The 14,319-nt window shown below is 47.2% G+C and overlaps 1 protein-coding gene across 1 annotated transcript; it reads left to right on the plus strand.

Moving 5' to 3' along the window:
- The first annotated feature begins 419 nt into the window (after positions 1–419).
- On the plus strand, positions 420–13,820 carry RS1 (retinoschisin 1). Its single transcript, XM_010013197.1, has 6 exons — positions 420–488; positions 7,675–7,700; positions 7,994–8,099; positions 11,936–12,077; positions 12,220–12,415; positions 13,524–13,820. Exons 1-6 carry the CDS (start codon positions 437–439, stop codon positions 13,674–13,676), a joined length of 675 nt encoding a protein of 224 aa, XP_010011499.1. The 5' UTR covers positions 420–436; the 3' UTR covers positions 13,677–13,820.
- The last annotated feature ends 499 nt before the right edge of the window (positions 13,821–14,319 follow it).

The raw sequence follows: 14,319 nt of genomic DNA on the forward strand, positions 1-14,319 counted from the left end.
CAACATGGTTTCCAGCACAAATCCAAAACACAGCCCCATACTGGCTGCCATGAAGAAAATCAACTCTACCCTAGCCAAAACTAGCACAGTACTACATATATGTTATAAGCATTAGACATCTACATTTCTATGGAGGATATATGTGGTTTCTAAGTAGGTATGTCCCTGTTTATTTGGACATATGTCTGTATACAGAATCAAATTACATTCAGAGTGTCAGTACCTCAGTACTTTTTACCTCTTAAAAACTGTTACACATGACAACCTAGACGATTGAGCTTGACAGTAATAATTGTGTGGTTGGCTTGATGGTGCTTGATAAAATCATGAGAATGAAGGAGAGTAAGGTGCTTAGGCAATGCTTAAGTTAATCTCATGCCTTCCCAGCAAGCCTAGCAGCACGCTAAGGAGCTATTCTCAAAAGAGGAAGGAAAAGATGCGGTTCAAGATGGGAAGTGCCCTGCTGTCTCTTCTTTTCTGGTACAAAGGTACGCGCTTTTACCTCCTGAGAGGCCCTTTCAGGTGTCCCTCTTTGTATTTCTTGTCTCATCCACACTTCTTCTTCTACCAGGGGCTGTGGCATATAGAGAAAGCTCTTCTCTGCATTCTCATGGAAGCATAATAACTTGGGGAAAGGCAAAATTGTGGAGGAGATGCATAATTTATGTACATAAGTGAGCAGCGTTCTTACAGCTCTATGAATATTCAGTAGTAAAACTGTTTCACAAAATAATTGCAGTGTAAAAAATTTGCCATATAATTTGTCAAAATATGAATTTGCAAAGAAAATTGCAGTGCAGCTGAGCCAGTGTGTAAATAATAATGCTGATTTGAAAAATGAGGTACAGTGTAATATGAAAGACTGGTCCTTCCTTAATCAAAAATCTTGATTAATGAAAATCTGATCATTAGCAGCAAGACATTGCTGATGGAGATCTGCCTGTTTTTCAAAGTCTCTTTCTTGTATATTGACCCAGAAAAGACTTCCAAAGGCACTTTAAAAACAAAAAGCAATCATAAGTCAAGAAAATGGGAAAAGTATCAATTCTGAAGCTTTCTCAAATTTACTTTTCTGAAAAGTAGCAATGAAAGCAGTTAAACCAGAGCTAGAAGAAGCCAGCAAATTCAGGGTCATGGTCTCCTTCTGTGGAACCCAGCTGTGGAACAAGCAGATCATTTTGTGGGTTGTGTTTGAATTCTGGCTTCATCAAAGCCAATAGCAAAGCTGCTGTTGTCTTAAACAAGGCTGAGGTTGCTTTTGCTAGGTGCTGGGGGTTATCTACCAACATTAATGTGTGAATAAAGTATGATCTGTCCGAGTGGGGGACAGATTTATCAGACAATCCAGCTTTTTCCCTATGGATATTGAATTAATTATCAGTGTTTTGCTTTGTCTATTTTTTTCTATCTATCTTTCTTTCTTTACATTGAATATTTTGGTCTACCAAATTTCACGGATAGGAAAGTGTGCCCCAACTAGCCATGCCTTCATATCATCCTTTTACATTTGGCTGTACCCCCTTCTGTCTAATTACTAGGGTTTTTCAATCTTCCAGCATATATTTGTGTGTTCTCATACCTTATCTCTTTGCTCTCCTTTGTTTCACCTGGGAAGGTTACTGGTAACTGAGCTTCTTCGAAGGCTGCTTTTTACCCAGACTCCATCATTTTTTCCCAATGTGTGGCATAACCTGCAGTTAGTCCTTGGAATGAATTCATACCTTGTTCTGAATCTCAGACACAGCTTGCTTTTAATAGACACCCACACATCAGGATATTTATGAGAGCCTGCAGTGAACAATTACTTGTAGGATCTCTTTCCAGGCATTGCTCTTTTGGTATTTAATTTATTTTCTTAATTTACTGGTTTTCTTAATTTACTGGTTTTCTCTGCGTTGTGGACCATATGTCCTCTTCTGGGTAAAGAGTGAGCAGTGATGCTTTGCCTTGGTTCCCCTCAACGCTCCTGCCTCTCCTACCATGAAGAAGGTGCTGCTAGGCCAATCCCCCAAGCCACGTGTGCTGAGGCTGTCGTAAGCTCCTTAACTTATTTTCCCTGGTAGAACAAGTGGCTTAGAGGAGCACGCCCCACACCCTGGCTGGGCTTGTGTTTGCTGGCGACACCACCACAGCAGCAGCAGTAGCATATGGTGCAGCAGGCAGGCTCCTGCAACATGAGCCACAGCAGCTGCTGGGCCCCCTCCATATGGTGAGCGGGAGCACCCCAAGCCCCGGGCTGGCATGAATATGCTTTTAGCACATTGAATGTGACATGACTGTGCTGCATTACTCCAGCCATGCTCACTACATGTCAGGGAATAAGCACATCTCAGCAGTTGAAAAGAGTGAATTTCTTTTTTTCCCCCCAAAAAACAAAATCAAAGGCCCAAACCCGCCTTCATATCACAGTAAATAACATCTTTAGTGCTGCCCTTTGGCATAATCAATACATCTAATGAAATTACTATGCAGGCAATGTTCTGCATAGCTCTAAGCTCTAAGCAGGAAGGAACAAACGTGTCAGATCAGAAATTGCCAAAAGTTTTCAAAGGAACACTTTGGAGGAAAAAATAATTACACATCTCTTAAGAAGAAAAGGGTAAAAGGTTGATATTTTTCCCAACTTATTTTTTTTCAAATATCTTCACAACATTAAAAAAAATGTGGAAACGTAATGGAGACAGCAGGCATAAAAGAGAAATGAGTATTAATTAAATAGGTATAATTGCCCTTATTTAAATATGGATTTTATAATTTTCAGATAAATACCAGCAAATGTTATATGAGACACAATACAAATGAATGTAAATGGAAACCAAATAAAAATCATTTAAATAAAGAAAATGAAATGGAAATGAAAATAATAAACCATGAAAAAATCCCCAGAAAAGGAATGAGGAAAGCAGAAGCTGCATTAAAGCAGGAGAGAGAAGTTTAAAATTAAATATGAGCCCTTCTCCCTTCTGCAGGCTGGCATTGGTGCTGGTCTTGTTGCCTTCCTGGGGGGTGCCAGGGCCAGAATACCATCTAGAGTGGCTTTGGGTGGTGAGAGCCCATGGATAAACAGCCTGCTTTCACCAGAACAGCCTGACTCCCAAAACCTTCTGGTGGACACAGATCTGCATATGCCCTGAGGGTCCCTGCCTGCCAGCGTAGCTCCCAAGCACCATTTAGAGCCTGCACTTTTTACAAGTAAAGGCACTATTTGCACGACTCAGTCCTATGGATCCTGCTTTAGCATGGCCATGGAAAAAGCCCTGGGGGGAAAACAAACAAGAGCAACCACCAAGTGACTGGGTGAGGGGGTTACAGCTGCCAAGGGGACCTGAGGACCAGCCACGGCTGTGCTGTCACCTCTGGCACAAGGGCAAGGCAAGATGGGGAAAATGCCACATATGATGGTGGCCTGGGATGCCGCAGCTTCCCCAAATGCACCATGCTCGAGGCTGGCACAGCCTGATGTGAGTCACTGTGCTCGCCTGGCATGATTTCCAGGGCTGGGATGTAAAAATAGCTGAGGTTAATAATACAGCAACCCACAAACTAGCACCCGATGGGCACAGAGGTACTGCAGTGCTTTTTCAGTGTCTCAACCCTCTGTGCCGTACCTAGCTCTGTGTCCTGATGCTCTCCGATGTGGTGCTCAAGGAAAACAGGGACTTGCAATGGTATGCCTCTCAGAAACCATGTTAAAACCAGTGCCATTCATTGCACTCACCCCTTTAATTTCTGTGACAGCTTTTCTGGGTCTCCAGTCAATTTTTCTGTTTCTTAAGCGGTTTTCTTTTCCTCTGCCCTATGGCCTACATGCGCCAAAGAGAAGCAGGTGACTAGCTATGCACCCAGGAGCCACCACACTAGGAAAGGGATGTGTCATGAGGAAGTGCTCTTCACTAGGAGAAGAGAGGAAATAATTTTTCTCATCTTTCTGAGGTCTGTTAAACTGAGTTGATACTTACAGAGATGAAAGACAAAATTAACTATTTTCCAGATGAAGCTTTTAGACCACCTAAATTGTAAAGGCAAGAAATAAACAAAGTCATTAACATTTTCCACATACTTTACCTGCAATGGCCAGGTTTATGTGAACTAATTCCGGTAAATTGAGTGACCGACGTTTATTCTGTGTTGTATTTTATTTCTCTGTTTTATTTTTAATGTGCTTTCTCATGCTTGTACATCTGTCATTAGTTCTAGGCGCACTAAAAAAAGATGGCTTGTTGTCATGGCCCTGTGGGCAGGATGTTCAATATGATTTCTCAGATTTGACCTTACCAAAATACCTTATTGGATTATTGGATGCCTCATCCCTGGCAGTGTTCAAGGACAGGTTGGATGGGGCTTTGATCAACCTGTTCTCGTGGAAGGTGACCCTGCCCAATGTCAGGACGTTGGAACTAGATGATCTTTAGGGTCCCTTCCAACTCAAACCATTCTATCATTCTATGAAATGTACTCAGCCTTTGCTGGTGTTAATTCTTCCCACACTTACCTTCCTTCTTTCTCTCTCTTGTTTAACCATGTTCTAGATTTTCTGGGACGCAAGGTTACCTGTTCCTGTCACTAAAATGCCAGCAGTTTAGCCTCCTTGTTACTGCTTGCTCCTTCCTTTCCCCAGCTAGCCCCAAGTTGTGGCTGCTGCTTTATCCCACTTCCACCTCAGGAAACATGTGTCCTCTCAATCCCAGCGTTCCAGGACTGCCTCTGCCAGCTCTTTTCCTTCTCCCCCAGACTTGGGCCCATCCATGGCACATCTCTCCCCTCCATCCTGCTCAGCATCAGGTGCCAAGTGGGGCTATCCCAGGGCCCATGCTTCAGCCCATCCCCACAAGGCACAAAATCATCCCCTGGTGCTTTCCCAAGCCCCTGTCCCCAAATCCTGCATTATGTGGTAGCATTTTTGCATGGGAGTGCATTGGACGTGCCATGCTGCAGGGCGGGATGGAGGGACAGGAAAGGTGCATGCCTCTCACAAACATGCAGATTGCAATTTATTTCACTGAACTGGTGATGGTTTGCTGAATGTCTGGGCTGTAAATAGGGCTTTTTCCTTTATAATGTTTTGGGTTTTTTTTTCAATCTTGTACTTTTAAAACAACAGCCCTTGGCGACCGCACAGGACTTACGACTCTCCCATGAATTGCAGCAATTCGTTCTGCCTGACCTACAATTACCAATTATCTTTGTAACCTTCCTTGAAGGCAAACATGCTCACTATAAAAGCATGCTGGCCATCACATTTTTAGACTATTGGCAGCCAGCTTTCCTCTTCATTTCCTTTGTAGGACAGGACCCATCACAGCTGTAAACACACCAATATATCAATTACTACTTTTTCTGGCCGACTGCAGGCAAGGGCATCTTTTCCTCTCCTTTACTCTGCTGATGCCAGGGGTTGTCAGGCCATGTTGCTCAGGAAGGACTGCTGTGCTTCCCCCAAGGCAGGCCTGCTGCTTCCCTGTGCCTCACGCTGCAGCTGCCGGACAGCTGAGCCACTTGTGGGAGTGAGCCCTCAGCAGTTAACCTCTTCTAGCTCAAAAAGGCAAAGTTGACCTCTAAATCACATCTCTAATAAAACTTGAGCACCTGTAGACTGAAGGAGCCAACTCTGCAGCCCCTCAAGCTCAGACCTCCTTGGTGACTGCTGGGTAGTAGGGATGCATGGCAAGCTGTGCTGGCTGGGGAGCCAGGCTCCCACATCGCAGGGTAATGAAGCTAGTCATTGCAGCTAGCACTTCCAGAGCAGAGCACCTGTCCTGCTGGGAAAGGCCACAGTGCCATGGGCTGGAGGGGCAGGAGAGGCACCTGAGAACCTGGTGCCAGTGCCACTCCAGCATTGTCGTCAAACAGAGCATCAAGCAGGCAGGAGAGGCACTGCACTGCTTTAATTGGCAAAGATGGTACAGTTTTGATAGGTGATCAAGTCCTGTTTTTTATTGTATTGATGTGGTAACAGGCAGTGTTAACTTATGCCACCTTCCCGCTGTTTTAAGCTGACCTGTTTTGCCCTGTGTGGCACAGCATGGAGGAGACCATGCGCTACATGGCCTTGGCTTGCACCTCTGCTTTGGTTTTCTTGTTGCACAATGGATCACAGGTCTTGGCTGGGTGGCATCTGTGCTGAGAAGGGTGGAGTGCGGTGTTGTGTGTGGGCCCCAGCCTACACTTTCCAAGAGGCCAGATTTGGAGACGTGCAAAAAAAGGTGTGGGTGCCCCCTGCCTCCCTCTTGGGCCTGACTAAAAGCCACATCTTTTTACTGTAGGTTGACGTTTGCTTCTACTGCCACGGCTGATGCCTTGGGTTAATGCAGTAAGTTCTTGATGCCAGAAATGCCGCCCTGGGGCACTGAAGCAAAGGACACCATCTCTGTGCTCGAGAAAGGATTTTTCTTTTTGAATTTCTTTATCATTTTGTTCTTTGTTGGGGTCTTTCTTTCAGACTTTTGATAACATTCAGGCTCAGTGTCACATGCAAGGAGCTGTTGCATTTCAGTAATAAAAAGAGCTTTGTATAAAGTTTATATTTCAGCTGACTGTAATTGCATAGTGTCTATGAGTCTTTTGAGATGAAACTTGCTATAGAAATGCGAGATGTAAATTCCCAGCATTAGTTGGAGCTTCCTAGGCTCAGCAAATTGACAGTGTATGAATGAATAAATCATAACTAGATTTTAGTGAATAATTCAGCCTAATTCATTTGGTGAAAAGATCCTCTTTTTGTATTCACAAAACCTCTGTTTGGGGATGATGGGTTTGTAATGGCTCGTGCATGCAAGTTTTTGCCTGCTCAATCACTTGGTCCTTAGTGGCTTGCAGATTCCCTACTGGCATTGAATACACGATGTTTGACATTTGACTTGTGTTAATGAGTTATCAGCAGCTATGGAACTATTTTTTTTTAAATTATTTTGTTTTCATAGTTGCCTGGGCACTATACTGCCAGTCCACGTGCTATTAACATAGTCTGCTTTGGACTTCACTGAAAAAAGCCATTGCTCAGTGACAGGCAGGAGAAAAACCAGGTCAGATGTTACAAAAATCTCTTGTGGCTCTTCCTGTACAGCCACAACAACTGGTTTTCTTTAAGAAAGAAAAAAAGGGAGTCTTGTAGGTAAGATGGATTGGAAAGACCTATTTACATTTCATTTTCCTCTATCCCATCCAGAGGGAGTGATCTCAGGCCAGACACCTTGCAGGGTGTCCCATCTCCTCCAAAGGCACTGGCGGTTTGCGGTGGCACCAGGCTGGGATTTCAGTCTTGGGGTTCACCAGCTCACACAGGGCACGATGGGAAAGGGAAACTGTGATGCAGGAAGATGGCAAAAAGGGATAGGGGCAAAATAAGCTGTAAAGCAGAGGCTGAGGGGGCTGGCCTGGGTTTCTCCTCAGGATGTTTCAGGTGTATCTGATCAGAAAGAGGAGATGCCAAAAGCATCAAGAAGAAAACACAGTGAAAGAGTAGCACCTACACAGGCACACAGAGTGCTCTGTTCCTGCCCATGTCCTCTTGCTTTCCCCTGCAGATAACTTAGGGAAACACAGTAGATTTGTCAGTCCTTCCTCAGTTTATTTGTCCCCAGCTCAGGAGTAAATGTTCATTGCAATTCCTAACATTTGCTTGCAGCCTTTTCATTTCTGATCTCTCTCTTCTTCCCTCCATGCCCACTGCTGCAGCTGCCATGGCCCTTTCCCCAGGAGAGGTAAGTCTCTGGCTGGTTTGGCTGCTGGGTAGATGCTGAGGATTTGGCACTGCCCACTTCTGGCACCTCGGGGCAGAAGGAGGAATGGCACCTGGGCCTCCAAGCCCAGGCACATACTGCTGCCTCTGAATCCAAAGGGGAGTCATCCCATGTTTCATGCTAGACTGAAACGAAGGAGGGGGCTCAGAGGAGGTACAGCAACCTGGGCGGGTGGTTCAGTACTCAGATTTATCTCGTGTCACTATTGTTGATGACTATGTTGATTTATTACTGTTTTTTTACCTTCCCTTAAGGATGAGAGACTGGAGCTGTGGCACAGCAAGGCTTGCAAATGTGACTGTCAAGGAGGTCCTAACTCAGTGTGGTCCAGCAGGACTAACAGCTTAGAGTGCATGCCAGGTAAGGGGCCATGCACTTTTAGCTATATCTGGTGATCTTCAGCAGCTCCCCCTGTTGCATCCTGCATTGCAGAGGTGGCACGTTATGGTGGTACTTGTTCCAAACCCAGCTGCTGGTGGCGCCAGGGGAGCTGTACCAGCGAGGGGTGCAGGGTGACCCTGCATAATCAGGCAGAGGGGCAGTAGCAGCAGAGATCATGCTTGGACCTTGGGAGATGACCTAGGGTGGCCTGGCACACTGGTATGGGAAACTGCCTGGGGCAGCTAACACAGTATGCAGGGCTTTCTGCAGGAAACCTTTTGTACCACCTGGGCTCATCTTCCCTTGCTGAAGTTTGGCCTGTGACTTTGTGTCTCTCTCCAAGGGCCAAGAAAAACAGCTTATTCTTTCTTTGCAGCATATTTTTATACAGCAAAAAAAGTGGGTTTTTTTGAGTTTTCTCCAGGCTGCCCCTGCCCAGCTCCTTCAGCTACTCCTCACAGACCATGTTTTACAGGTTTCTGATCAAGCTCTTTCTTTGTTACCCTCTGCCACATTTCCCCTGATACATTATCCCAGCAAGGCTTTATCAGTGCCCAACTCGTCTTCAAGTTTAGCTCATGTGTTCCACAGAAGCTGCACTCTAATTTGTGCCTCTGTCACACTGATGTGTTCATCCCAGCTGGAGCTGGGAGCCAAAAGTCACATGCCACTGCTTGATGCCTACTAGCAACCATTTCTTCCCAGCTCCTGCAAGAGGCTATGCAACTACTTGAGGTGTGTTACGCTGCCCCCATTTCCCCAGGGGACATACACAAGGGAAACATCACCCCAGTGCTCAGTGTTTGGCATGGCTGCCCTGGAGGAGGTTAAATGAATTACCCTGGAATAGCTCTCAGTGGAAGCCAAGACAGGCTAGAAAGCAAATAAAACCATGTATTGACAAGAAGATATGATGCCATTGGCAGAGCTTGCCACAAACAGAAATGTGAGGTGAAAACCCCCAGATGCTTCTATCCCATGCTTCTGCTGGACCTGAAGGCTTCCCTCCCACAGTGTGAGGGAGCTGACAAGCACAGAGGCTTTCCAGCTGGTCCAAGCCATCTGCTTTCCCTGAGCTCGCCCTCTGTGCACCCTTGCTCCTGTGGATACCACATCTGCCTGGTGCTCGACCAGCTTAGCATTGCCCACAGGCTTCTTCCTTGTCTGGAGAAACTACAACAAGAAGATTCAACCTTGTGCATGGGTGGTGTCTTGTCCCCAGGGCAAAGCAGCCCCAAACATCCCCAGTAAAAGGTCATGGCTTCTCATGCTCTGTCATTCTAGTTTCTGCAGCTGTTATCTCCACAGGGCTGCCTGTGGGGGAAGATCTAAAAAGTAAAAAGGCATTTGTTGGAGATAGCACTTTTGACGCAGAAGAATCACTTATAGGAGTTCCAGAAATGAGACTTTATATGTCCCGTTGTGGGGATTTCCTTCAGTGTCTCATGCAAGAAACCCATGTGCACTACCCCAAACATGAGCCTGAGCTGGTACAGCCCTGCCTGGACTCACCGCTGCTTAGAGAGCTGGCTACCACAACTCTTCTTTGTCACAGGATCATCATGGAGCCCACTGTCTTTTGGCAAGGACATCTTTCATTACACTAGGTTTCTTAAAGCCCCATCCAACTTGACCTTGTATAATTCTAGTGATGGGGCATCCACAACTTCTCTAGGCAGCATGCTCCAGTGGCTCACCAACAGTGTCGTGAAAAATTTTTTATGTCCAATATAAACCTATCTATCTTCAATCCTTTTAAAAACCTTGTTCCTTGAAAGGGATGGAAAGGAGAGGAAACATGGCAGATTTGGTTGATCTCTCCATGGCTGAGGGACACGTGTGAGAGGAGCAGCTCCAGATTTCCTGGCCAGGTTAGTTGTGAGGGGTGCTCTCACGCATTAGCATTATGTAGCTGAGTAATGAAGGTATCTTCTTTGACTAATAAAGGCTGTTCTCCTGAATAATGGATCTCCTCACTGTATCTCCCAGCTTGTCTCTCTCCCCGGCCCAGCCTAGCCATAGTGGTGAGGCCTCACATCCCTGCTGCCTGGTTATGGTTTGCAGAGCAGCTGTGCTGAGGCGCTGCAGAGTTGTCTGTGGCACAGCCAGAGGGAAGCAGCCAGCCTCACCACCACTCCATGCGTTTTCTCCAGGTTGGCAGTAATGGCATTAAATGGCTCTGCTGGTTTGGCCAGAAGGGCACAAGTCATCTGTTTTGTGGGTCCCTCCGCATGGGGCAGCTGGACATGCCAGAAGGTGACCTGCTAATTGCATTACAGTTGTGTGGTCAGAGGATTAGTGTTGCTAAAAGTAACGTTACGCGGTGTATGAGATAAGCCTGCTGAGTAGTAAACAACACAGGGCCACCCCTGCCTGGCAAGGGTTTTAACGTGGTGGAAAAGCATGATGTTTCCATGCCTGGAGGAAACTGGGACAGTGGCTATGTTTTTCCATGGGGAAAAACATGTTAATGAGGTACTGACTGAGCAAGATATGTTAATGAGATATTGATGCATAGGATATCGACCTAGTGGAGCTTGCTAATGAGACATTGACTGCATGGCTGCAGTGCTGGGTCATTGCACCAGGGAGGCTGCGGTCATGCCAAGCCCTGGGTGCCTACTGATGCTCCCTGCATGCCTGTCATTTGTAACACGAGGCACCACACTCATCGGTCAGGCATGGCTAAGGCAAGGAAACATCCTGCCCATGAGTGAAACTGCACAGAGCTTTGTTTGCTCCTCTGTTGATGAAACCTGTGAAAGGAACCACACTGAACTTGAAAATGTGACAGAGTTACCCCTGGGGGCACCACACCTGGCCACAGACTGCAAAATTAGAAAGTGATGCCCATAATATAGGTGTTTATGTGTATCTAGATAGGTGGTGATAACCTCATGGCATAAAAAACAGTCATAAAAAAAACCCCACAACTACGTTCAGGCAGCATGCAGGTGCTCTGCATGGCAGCATCACTAAAGGCTTGCCTTCCAGAGCACTGTGTGGTGACCCACCACAGAAGGTTTTAATGGTGAATGAGTTATTTCTGCCCCTAGAGGTTTTGCAGCCAGAGGAGTCTTGGTGAACTTCTCACTGTGGTGGAAGACAGCTGTGGGATCAAATTTGGTAGCCTGAAGATTGGAAAGCAAAACCTCAGATGGAGATCTTTGAACCTTCAGCAGGGCCCAAGCATGACATCTCACTGGCACCAGAGTAGCCACAGGTTTTCCACAAAACAAGACCTTCTCCAGATACAAAGACAGTCCCCATAGCAGAAAATGCAAAAGAACTGAGGGTGCTTGTGGAGGGGGGATGATCAGAGCAGGCTCAGTAACTTTGCCATGCAGGCATGGCCATCAATCAAGTCAGTGAATGGAGAAGTAGAAGGAGATAAAGCCCAGCAAGAAAAGGCACTTTTCAAAAAACAGGCAGACTGGCAATCTGGAGGCTGGATTAAGGTCAATGGATCTCAGTCTGGATACGCTTCCCTATGCTTGTAAGAAGGAAATTTGGACTGTAACATCTGAATAAAACCTTCCCTTCAAAATGCTACAGGCAGCACAGGTTTAGTAAGTTTGAGAAAAAAGTAAGAGTTAGAAATTCACACAAGAGAAGAGTTAAAAATGAAGATGCCATGGCCCTGTGCAGCAAATACTGCAGGGTTTGTGGTCTGGGTGTAAGAGCATCCCCAGTATCCTGGCCGAGGAGGAGAGGGAGCAGTGAAACCACAGAAGGTGTTGACAACAAGTGTGCAAACACACCCAGGGAACAAAGACACTCATGTCCCTTAAGGTATTTTTTCCCTTGCTCTGCAGAGTGCCCCTACCACAAGCCCCTGGGCTTCGAGTCTGGTGCCGTCACCCCAGACCAGATAAGCTGCTCCAACCCTGAGCAGTACACGGGCTGGTACTCCTCCTGGACTGCCAACAAGGCCCGCCTCAATGGGCAAGGCTTCGGGTGAGTCCAAAAATGTCTTCCCAAAGGGCCCCATGGGTGGGTGGGGGAGGGGGGCTGGGGACCCCTGTCCATGTGGGAACAGGAGCGTCTGTCCAGGAGGGCAATGGTGGCAGATGTATTGGGTCCACTGGTGTCCCCCCAGGTGCGCGTGGCTCTCGAAGTACCAGGACAACGGGCAGTGGCTGCAGATTGACCTGAAAGAGGTGAAGGTGATCTCAGGGATCCTCACGCAGGGTCGCTGCGACGCCGATGAGTGGATGACCAAGTACAGCATGCAGTACCGCACCGATGAAAACCTCAACTGGGTTTACTACAAGGATCAGACCGGCAACAACCGGGTCAGTGGACTTCGCACTTTGGCCTCTGGTGCAGGGGTGGCCTATTTAGTGACATGAACAAATCACATCTTGCTGGGGAGGTGCCCCAAGAGGGGTGTTCTGTGGGAGGAGCAGGGTGGATGGGGCCCGGTGCCCACCCCAAATCCAGGAGCAGCACAGAGCAGGGCATCCCCCCCTGCGCTGAGGGTGAGTTCCACACTGACCAGCCACAGAAGGACAGAATGCATTTTAAACGTTTTCTAATGATAACAGTGGACTCCAGATTAAGCTTGGAGGCATTAGCTGGCAGAGGAGGCAGCATCTCTGTGATGGAACCCCTTTCTTGGCTGCAGCCATACAACCCCAGCCATGCCTAAGCACTGCAAAATGGGAGCTCCTTTTGCCATAAGTTCAGGGCTAGTGCATGATGACAATGCAGAAAAATCCCTTAACAACTACTTAAGTCACAACCCACTGAACTATTGTGATGCTGCACTGAGTTGGTTTGAAGCAAAAAATTACACTGGGGAGACAGAACAGTGGTGCCTGTGGTCCATTTGCAGCCCACCTGGGCTGGGGGATGCCACAGCTGGTGCCTCCTAGCCATCCTCAGTGTCCATCTGTGGGATGGCCCCATCCCAGCATGGGAGGCTCTGGTGGCTTTGCTGAATTACTGGTTCCCATAGGCCTAAAGAGATGCTGAGCGTTCCCGAAGAACAGGACTTGGCAGGAGATGTAGCAGCATGGCCAAGCAGAGGAAAAAAGCCCCCAAATATATCTTTTGTCTAAATCAGTGTGTCTGCGAGCCCAGCTCACAAAATGCAAACAGCCAAGGCCAACCACACTTAGTCCAAACATGCAGTGCCTTGCTGCAGGAAGGCAATTGAGAGAGAATGGAGTGAGATTAAGTCCAGCCTAACCATAAGAAGTGCAGGAACAACAGAGGGACAGTGACTTACTCAGAAAACCCTGTCAGTATGACAAAAGTTTCTGCGCCTGACTATTTTTAAAAACTTTAATTTTGGGGGTGGAGAGGGGTCCTCCTCCTTCTCTGCTCTGCATAGGCACCCCACACTCACAGGGCAGGATTTCCAGCCCCCTAACCACCTGCCCACAACTCTCTCCACAGGTTTTCTATGGCAACTCAGACCGCTCATCCTCGGTGCAGAACCTGCTGCGGCCGCCCATCGTGGCCCGCTACATCCGCCTCATCCCATTGGGCTGGCATGTGCGCATCGCCATCCGCATGGAGCTCCTCGAGTGCCTGGGCAAGTGTGGCTGAGCGCCGTCCCCTGGGGCAAATATGTAGGTGTCCGCCTGTGCAGCCAATCCGCCTCGCACCAGCACTGGCTGCCGCCACGGTCCTTCAGTGTGAATGCCCAGCCAGCAAACAGAAGGGCTGTCTTGAATAAAATGTTGTTTCACACCATGCCTGGTGATCATAGAATCATAGGATAGTTTTGGTTGGAAGGGACCTTCAAAGGTCATCTGGTCCCACCCCTCTGCAATGAGCAGGGACATCTTCAACTAGATAAGGTTGCCCAGAACCACATCCAGCCTGGCCTTGATTGTCTCCAAGGATCATGCATCCACCACCTCTCTGGGCAACCTGTGCCAGTATTTTACCACCCTCATTGTAAAAAATTTCTTATAGAATCAAAAATGGTTTGGGTTGGACAGGACCTTAAGATCATTTAGTTCCAACCCTTCTGAGGCGGGGATGCCTCACACTAGACCATGTTGCCTAAGACTCTGTCCAACCTAGCCTTGAACACCACCAGGGATGGAGTATTTACCACTTCTTGGGCAACTCATTCCAGTGCCTCTCCACCCTCACAGTAAAAAACTTCTTCCTTATATCTAACCTGAACTTCTCCTGTTTAAGTTTGAACCCATTACCCCTTGTCCTACCACTACAGTCCCTG

Source organism: Nestor notabilis, unplaced genomic scaffold (genome assembly GCF_000696875.1).
Source record: "Nestor notabilis isolate BGI_N333 unplaced genomic scaffold, ASM69687v1 scaffold104, whole genome shotgun sequence".
In the NCBI taxonomy this organism is placed as follows: domain Eukaryota; kingdom Metazoa; phylum Chordata; class Aves; order Psittaciformes; family Psittacidae; genus Nestor; species Nestor notabilis.